General features: G+C 34.4%; 1 protein-coding gene across 1 annotated transcript; it reads left to right on the top strand.

Annotated features, from left to right (window-relative positions):
- Positions 1–2,653: 2,653 nt before the first annotated feature.
- TMEM123 (transmembrane protein 123) lies at positions 2,654–8,861 on the top strand (the record flags this gene model as incomplete). Its single annotated transcript, XM_011369442.2, has 3 exons — positions 2,654–3,029; positions 4,154–4,307; positions 6,430–8,861. Coding segments are annotated over 3 exons (555 nt in total), but the record flags the coding sequence as incomplete, so codon positions are not given.
- Between the last annotated feature and the right edge of the window lie 798 nt (positions 8,862–9,659).

Genomic DNA, 9,659 nt, shown 5'->3' with positions numbered 1-9,659 from the left:
TCTTCCTATGTATATCCATCTACAAATTTCCCCATTTTATAAGGACACCAGTTACTTAACCTCTATTTATAAGGTCCATCCCAATGACATTTAAACTTGATTACTCTGTAAAGATCCTATCTCCAAATAAGGCCACATCCTAAGATTAGGACTTCAACATATGAATTTGGGGTATGGGGGGGACACAGTTCAACCTGTAATAACGCTAAGCATCAACAACTAGGTATCACATGCACCTCTTCACTGGCAGCTCCACCCTCCCACCTACACTAGCCAAGGTGTTGTCTGTCAGTAGCATGTCCAATTTATTGAATGAATTGTATTTAGTAGGGTGCCTTTGCTTTCCAAAATAATACCAAAATAATAAAACTCTACAGTGATTCAAAGTTGGAAATTCTCCTTTCTGCCAGCCTGGGCCTGCTTCAGGATTGGAAAACTGCTATGGGAAAGGTGACATTGTTGTCTTCCTTCCTTACTCTGCCTTTCTTCCCCTCACTTCTACTGGTTTTGACCCTTACAAGATTAGGACTAAAGGAGTTTATGGGAAGAAAGCCAGCTGGGTGAAGGTTGAGATGTTTGCAGCTGGCATAGGTGCCCTCTGGATGGCTGACTTGGTTCTCTTAGGAAGATTCCTGGGAGAGCCTATAGCTGGGGCCTCTCCCACTTCAGCTTCCTTGATGCAGTAGGGCCTCTCCTCCAGCTGACCCTCTGTGCAGAACTCTTTGGGGAGGCTGTCTTTTAAAGCAACCCCACGGGGCCTGATTTGGTTCATGGGAAACAAGCACTTCTGCTGTCAGTGGAAATAGAGTCTACTTCTAGTTCAGCCACACCATCTCATCTTTAGACTTACTCTTCAGGCTTAGGTCAAATCCTAGTCTCTACGTCCCTTCAAGTCCAGGAGATATTGGCCCTGCTCTTGAGGTGGTTTCCTTGAAGCTTTTTCAGCTGGGTTTGAAATGAGGGGTAGTGTTCTCTTTTCCTCCATGAACAGAGGTAGGAATGGGCACACAGCACAGTGACACTGCTTACTTTATTCTGGCCTTTACAACTTCTTTTGATTTTTAGTACTTTTTTATTTTGAAGTATAAATTGACATATAATACTAAATTGAGGCATACAACATGATTCGATATTTGCAAAATGATCAACCACAATAAGTTTAGCTAACTTCTGTCACCTCACATGGTTACAAATATTTTTCCTTTTTATGAAAACTTTTAAGATCTACTTTCTTAGCAACTTTCAGTTATGTGATACAGCATTAACTATATTCACCATCTGTACATTACATCCCCATGAGTTATTTTATAACTGGAAGTTTGTACCTTCTGACTCCCTTCACCCATTTTGCCCACTCCCATGCCTTTACAGCTTCTCAGAGACTGGAGAAGACCGAATGGCTGAGATTGGCAAAGTCTGATAAGGCTTAAACCCTTGCAAGTCCAGGATGGTCTGTTCTGATCTCTGCAGGTGCTAACTCTGTCACCCCCTGGGGGTATTAGTCAGTAACTGAACAGTTAAGGGAGAAGGAAGGCATCCAGGCTTCCATGGTGGGATAGTATTACTTGTAGAGGAGCAAATGACCATTTACGTATATTACAGGCAAGGAAGTTGGGTTACCAGATGTGAGTTCTAACCTTGAGAGCATCCTTGTATTGCAGTTGACACATTTAAACATCGTGAAACACAGTTTAATACAAAACTTACTTGCCTGTTTTGTCAATTTATAGATAGTTTCAGCTGCTTAGTTATTTCTTTAACATATGTGCATTTTCTTAGTGGAGAACTAACCCATTACAGCTCCCTATTTTTGTGCATGTGACTTTGTATAGTATTTTTGAATAATTTATTTTGGCAGGGAGAGGAGAGTTGCATGTGTGTGTGATAAATCCAGAAGCAGTATTGTGTTCATTGATTTACTCTTCAGAGATCATTCTGTTCCAAAGATATGAGATAAACGCTGGTTCTCTGCTGTATTTAATTTCACTACAATAGAATTCACTCACTAGTTTAAAATAAAAGGTGATTATTTCAATGCTAAAGTATATTATATGTACATAGAACATTCAGAATTGAATAATAAGATTAATTCAAGTTCATAGCATTTGTATCATCTACTTGAAAATTATAGCTTATCGGTCTATGTAGTACAAAATATTAATTCCTTTGGCCTTTTAAAACACATTAGATAATACTCAGTGGAAGAGACCACACAATAGAGACCCAAAGATTAGAAAATGTAGGAATTTGAAACATGCTACTGCTGTCTTTAAAGCTCCTTGGAAGGATGTGGCAGAGAAACTTTAAACTTTTAACTTTAAAAACCCTCCTTACGTTCATTAATTTATTCATCCATTCAACTAATATTTGTGGTAGGAATTACAGTAAGATGTTCAGATAGAGATGGTTCAGAGATTATCTCTGTATTGAAGGAACTCGGTCCTCTGGGTTTTATTTTTTTCATATCCTCACAAAAATCCCTTTAAGTAAATCTAGGCTTGGTTCTTGTTGAGTGTTTTACTAGTTTGAGATATTTTATTGCCATATAGTGCAAACTATTAATGAACTAAGTATCTTTCTTGCCACTGTATTTGTTAGATCTCTTTATGTGTAACCACGAAAGTGACAAGGAAGTGGAATCTTAATTCCCTAAGTCATAGGTCCAGTTTTAATATTTCTTGATATTCCTGCAGGGAATACTCCACATGTGTCTTCGAGCCATACAAATGAATCTTCCAACAGCACTGTGAAACAATCTACAACTCCATTTTCCTCAGTAACAGTTACCACCTCAAAACCCACAGCAAAACCATCGACAACTCCAGTTTCCACAGTCTCAAAAAATGTTTCAGTCGCCACCTTGAAACCCATAGCAACCTCTAAAATGACAACACCAGGGGTCTCAACAAATATGACCTCCACCACCTCAAAGTCTATACCCAAAATAACAAACACATCCCAGATGTCAACATCCACGATGACCACAGTCCACAACAGTTCGGTGACATCTGTTTCTTCATCAGTAACAAGTATGTATTAAAATTGACCTGTTTTTCCTATGCTGAAAATAGTTCTTAAATGCCACATTTAGATCATCATTCTATTCTACAATAAATACCAAAATTTAGACAATTTCCTATTACATAATTCAGGAAAAGAATCGATTGAGCTAGTGTTCTTGTCCCATTTAAACTTTTAAAAAAGTTTCCAACTTAATCATACCAAATAACGACTATAGAAGATCCATCTGTGAATAATTTATCTCAACATGGGATTTTATTTTACATGATTTGAAAATTGTCATACCTTTAACTCTACTGCATTATAGGAAGGAATTAGGGCAGGCTCACTCTACAAGATTTCTAAACCAAAATCATGGTAAACTGGTTTTAATTCATTTGTGCCATAAAGGTTTTTTAAAATGGTATAGATATAATCATATATGTAGCATCAGAGTCTCAGCACTCTTTATTTTTTGCATTTTAAAAAATATAATGCCTGTAAAACCATGAATTCAAAAACCTTAAGAAGATTCTTCTCTAAGTTATCCAGTGCTGAAATTCTGTTTCAAAACTAGTGATTTCATTTATCGGAACAAATAAACTTTATGGTTTCTTCTGTGTTTTTATATATTTTACTCCATCTAGGTTATTACTACAATTTATGTATTGAAGTCAACTTTAATGTCTCAGGGGTTCTTGCCACAATAAAATCAAAATAGTTTAAATTCACAATTTTTTCAAAGGGAAAAATTCCAGTTAGAAACATTCAAATTAGACCCAGTTTCAAGATTACAGCTGTTACTCAGACCTATTTTGTTAAGGCATGAGCTCTTAAGAAGATTCATAAGAAAAAAACCTCCCCAAGTATTACTGCCGCTGAGGTTTTGTTAGGCTGCCCAATTCCAACACCACCAAACACCTTAAGATCGTGGGATTTCAGGCACTGGGAGTTTTTCATTAAAGATGTGTTGGATAAACTGAAGAAAACTAGAGCCAGGCAAGTTGCTAGGCACACTTGGAGAGCAACTTTCTATGCTTAGATTCCCTCTTGTCTCCAATTCAGCATTCATTAATATAGAAATTCAGAAAGTTTTAGCTTATTACAATGTTTTTAAAAAGCACTAAAGCCTGTTCATTTTGTTTCTTTCTAGTCACAGCAACTGTAAATTCTAAAGAAAACATGGGCTCAAAAATTGATTTGGGCAGCTTTGTTGGTGGTATTGCATTAACAATGGGAATTTTATCTATTCTCTACATTGGCTGCAAAACATACTATTCAAGAAGAGGCATTCGGTATAGAACCATGTGAGTTGATTGGCTATTTTTTCTGTATTTATTTAAAAATCGTAACAAAATAACGGGCAGTATTCATGTCACGGATGAATAATTCACAGATTTATGAGTTATAATCCCAGTAGCCCTCTATGACCAAAGTAAATTGTTTACGTACAGTTTCTGGTTATACTTATTTGCAAACAAAAGTGGATGTATACACACCTGTAAAAATGTTTGTATTTTATTGGTGTCATACATTTTTTTTTACCAGAGACCCAAGTTAAGCCAACCTTTTTCACTTGCTTATATCTCTAATTATAAGAAATACTATATCAGGTATCATGTGGCTTTTGACCTAGCATGTCTTGTGTTTGTCAGTAACACCAAAATAACATCCTTGGTGAAAACATGGTTTTTGCTTTATGACAAAGCAACTAAAGAAATTCTTCTGAGAGTCACATTTTTCCCTGATAATTTGCTATATCAAATGAGCTGTTAGTATATTATAATTTTATCTGTAGTAAAACTGTCTTTTTCACATGAGTTTTATCAACAAATCCTGATCACCAAACCACGTTCACCCTTCATATGAATTTTGTAGGTCTTTGGAAGTATTATCTCCCAGTTTTTGTTACTCCAACAAAGTCCTTTTGGGTTTTTCTTTTGAGTCTTGTATATACTAATACTAATTCATTCTTTCAATTATTAATGTATTTAATACCATAAAATAGATGACCATTTGCCAAACTGTTCTTTTTAAGTTATCATACACAGATGCATCTCACACAGAGTTTGCATATCAGAAACATTTGGGAAATACTGACTGAGCTTAAAATTTGCAATATTTTTTTAAATTACTGCGTATTTCTAGAAATGTCTGTTTTCTTGGTAAATTTAAGCAGTTAAATAGAAGACACATTTTGATTTTTTATAATCAATATTTTTTTATAATATCAATGGTGATATAGTTGAGGCTATAAAATAGTGAAGCAATTAAATTAAAATGTGTGGTTTTCCTTTTAAACTTCCTTAACTACAAAGTATGGAAATTTAGCTTTATGGGATAATTTTTTCCTTGCATATATATGACTGTATAATGCTGCATGCCCTATGGGGTAAGTCATCCTCATTACTGTAAGGAAGCTGTGCTGGCAGAAGCAGAATTTGACTCTAATAGGAGTCTTATTTTCACATAGGAACCCAGTAGATGGTGAAAATACCATATTTAGTTGAGTCTGAGTGCACATTTTTGCTTTTGTCCACATAACACCTCTGAAATTAGGATATATCTTACAGTCTGTGGGATGAGAAGGCATTCCGTTGTAGTTTAATTGGCTGTGTTTTTCTTAGTGCTGTGTAAAAAAATAAAAGTGCATTTTAAAGCTGGTAGTTCCTTTGAAGCTATAAAAAATGGCATTCCATAAGTAGGGTCTTAATGTTTGTCCCACTAAAGAAAGAGACCTTCTATGTCTAGTAATAACGAGCACTGTAGTTTTCATTTATTGGGAATAATAGCTGATTAAAACGTTGATTAAAATGTTAACTCCTATGTTTCTTAGAGTTGCATGGAGAGACAGTGGAGTAAAATAGTTGGGATTTAGAGCAGACACTTAGTTTTGAGTCTGGTTGACTACTGACTAGCCGGGTGCTTTCCGATGCTTATCTAAATGATGCAGCAGCACAGTACAGAGTGGTCAAGATGAGAGTTCGCATGACTGCTTAGCTTCTAATCCTCAGCAAAGTGGAATAATGAACAAATCAAGTAAATAAAAGCGCCCTCTCTATAGGGTTACTGTGATGATTGAATGAGTTATGAATGTAAAGTCTGTAGTGTAACATCTGGCACACAGTAAATGTTCCAGAAATGTTAGTTGTTTTTCTTTTTTAAAGAGGGTTATTATAGTAGCTAAGTGATGAAAAGTCACACAGCCACTAAGAGGCAGAGCAGAGACTTGAGTGTAGGTCTGTTTGACAACTTGAACCACCGTTTGAATCTTTAACCACTGCAGGTACTTTTATTTAAAAAACTTTACACAAAGCAGTCAGTTTTGATTCTGAAACATGAAATTGTTACTTTACTTAAAAATATGAATATATATGTAGTTTTGATACAAATACAAAACAAAGTAATTTAACTTTTGCTATATTACAGTGATGAACATGATGCCATCATTTAAGGAAATCTCAGGACCAATGGAAAGAAGATTGATGCAACCCTATCAATTAGTTTACGACAATATTCTCTTTTTGAAAATAGTATAAGCAGGCCATGTGCATATAATGTACAATATACCATATAAATATGTAAAGATTCCTCGTGATTACTAAAAAAGGGTTTGGTGTGGGTTTTTAATGAACATTTGGAACATACAGTTAATACAATGGTTATATTCACTTTTGGAAAATATATGGTAAGACAAGTCCTATCCCATTTTCTTGTGGTATTGGTCACAAATGGTAAGTAATTGGAAGACAGCATCACTAAAGGGCATGATGCCATCTGGGCATACAAATGAGGAGCTTGTCATGGCACTCAAGATGTTGATTGTCTTTGTTGCTCACACAACAGAATTTCAATGCTATTCAGGGCTATATATATCCTAATTAGTAATGCCACACAGCAGAAATTTTGAGTAAACCAGATCATAAGCATAATTTAAGTTTAAATGTCTTCCAGAAGCATCAATATCTTATATGTTTTAAAGCTTAGTACTTAGTTTAGAAACAAACTACACCCCACTTCCTGCAAAAAAAAAAAAAAGATCAAATAAAAGCAGAAACAATACTTGGGCTTAGCCCTGTTAAGAGAGCCACTGGAGAGCCTGTATTTTTTAATAATTTCTTTCGAGTGTTCAATGGCAGTTGATAAATCTTTTTTCTATCTGTAATTTCAGCAAATTTCATTGTTTAACATGTTTTAAAGACTTTGGTTTTTAGTATTAAATAAGTTAATTTGCTACTGTGAGAATATCGACACCACTGGACATTGCTTTATTTTATATTCAGTGATTATATATTTAGTGAATATTTGAGATGTAGAGCTGCTTTCAGTATCTAGAAATGTTTACTGCAAACACACCTAATTTTTAAAAAGCCCCTTATATGATTTCCAAAACAACATTTGGAACTCTGTAGTCAGACCAGATTTTAATCCTCTATTTATCAGGCCAGGGATTGTGCAGCTCCCCTCAGGCTGCTAAACCCTACAGGATAAAAATACTGCATGTTCCCACACTAACAGTTTTACTCAAATTTGGGAAAATATTTTAGAATAAATCTTATGAAGTTTTAAAACAGGAATTTTTAAGACAGGGCACTTCCTGCTTCCTTATTTGGGCATTCTTCAGACCACTCCACTTCCTTCCTTGCTGATAATGGGGTATTTTCATATGTATTATGTTAATAGAAAAAGCACAGAATTGTAGGGACACCAATATTAGCCAACATTTTGGTGTGTTTCAGTTTATATTCCAGCACTCAAAACTCAGGGTCAAGTTTTCGCAAAAGATGTATTTAGTCAGATTAAATACTATTTCTATCTTGGATTGGTCAAAGTAAATCACACCAATTTCTAATAGTCTAAGCAGCAGCTAAGATGTTCAAGTGAACATGCACCTACATTTAATAGGAATTAAATGCAACTTTTATGATCAGCTTTTGATTTACAAACAATTTCAAATCATATCAAGAATTTTGATATAAAAGGATCATTTCTACTCACTGCATTATGGCCAGTTGATAAGATGAATATGGACGTGACACATGCAGTCTGGAAGAAATATTATGAAACACGTTTACCTTAGTTCGAAAAGAGATGTAGGCTGATAAGTTGTATGTTATTAACTTAGCGCTAACTGGTCTTTCACTACTGCTTTCATAACTTTGTAAAAATTACTTAAGATACATTTTATAGTAATGGGGTTCTTTTAAATTTAAGTTGTTTTGTCCCCTACATTCTTGATATTTCAGTACTTTAGTCAAAACTTTGTAGACAGGCCTGACATTTTCTTGAGTATTTGCTTCTTTAGCACTTTGAAGATATAATTTCACTTTTTAATTACTAAATGTCATCATATGCCTTTAAAGTTTCCTGTGATTTGGGTTTGAAATTTAGTTCTTTTCTCTGTATATAGTTCTATAATTTGTTAGTTTCAGATACCAGTATGTCAGTACAATCAGGTTTTTTTGGTTATGTGTAAAAATTGAAACAGTTATGCAAACCAATATTTTGCTTTGGAGCACCTTTCCTAAGCATAAATTTATCTTTCTTAATTATGTTTACTTAAGCAAATGTTCAGTTTTGTTCACATTCCTTGGGAATGTATTTACTTGAAGATAAAAGCAATCCAAATGTATAGCTAAATATTAGGCTGAATCCACTCAATGATTTTTAAAATGTCCTTGGGTAATCTATAAAAGGAACAATTCAAATACAGATAAATGAGAGTTAGCAGAGTATTACAATGATAATTTTGTATTTTTCAGGAAAAAAAATTAAGCAAATTTCTTATTTCTGTTTAGTATATGACCAGCTTTTGGTATTTGTTACTGAGATATATTTTTAGAATAAAATTTTGTTCAAGAGTTTTGTGTGTGTGGTTTTGCTTCATTTCATCAAACTCAAGAAATTAACAGCATAGAAAAAGCCCAAAATAAAAAAGCAGATTGTTGGGGCTAAACTGACACTATAAATGTAGTTACCTGTGGCATCAGCATCACTCAGTAACTTGTTAGAAGTGTGAATTCTTGTGCCCCACCCCAGACCTACTAAATCCAACTCTGGGGTGGAGCCCAGCAATCAATGTTTTAACAATTCTACCAGGTAATTGATTCTGATGAACACCAAAGTTTGAGAAGCACTGCTCACAGGATTTTCATTTGAAGACATTTTATTATGATGGGTACAATTTTAAAAATAGGTATATTCATAGCAGAAATTTAAGAAAGCTACCATTCCCTATATAAATCAGCTGCAAATGCATTAACATAAAGCATGCTTGTTTTCAACATTTTTTCTTTAAAACGATATAATTTAACTGAGAATAAATATGTATTATAAGGTAAACAAGGGGGAAAGGTGCAGTTTTCAGGAAATCCTTCATATAATAAAAAGTACCCTATACAGTACTATTTGTACACAATTCTTCCTATCCTTGCTTTGGTGAGTTTATATACCCCCACCAACTTCAGGCTTGGGCATGTCTCTTGCTTTTGACCCAATGGTATGGGAGTAGATGTAATAAATATATCTGTCCAGAAAAAAAAATACTCAAGTTTCAGCTATTTTTTAAAAAGTATGTCATACATACAAAACAATGTGAAGAGTGATGTCACTAAGGACATTCCTGACTTTTTCTCCCTCACAAGAAAAACTATATTCAT

Source organism: Pteropus vampyrus, unplaced genomic scaffold (assembly GCF_000151845.1).
Source record: "Pteropus vampyrus isolate Shadow unplaced genomic scaffold, Pvam_2.0 Scaffold148, whole genome shotgun sequence".
Lineage (NCBI taxonomy): Eukaryota > Metazoa > Chordata > Mammalia > Chiroptera > Pteropodidae > Pteropus > Pteropus vampyrus.
This window is presented reverse-complemented; position numbering and strand designations above follow the sequence as displayed.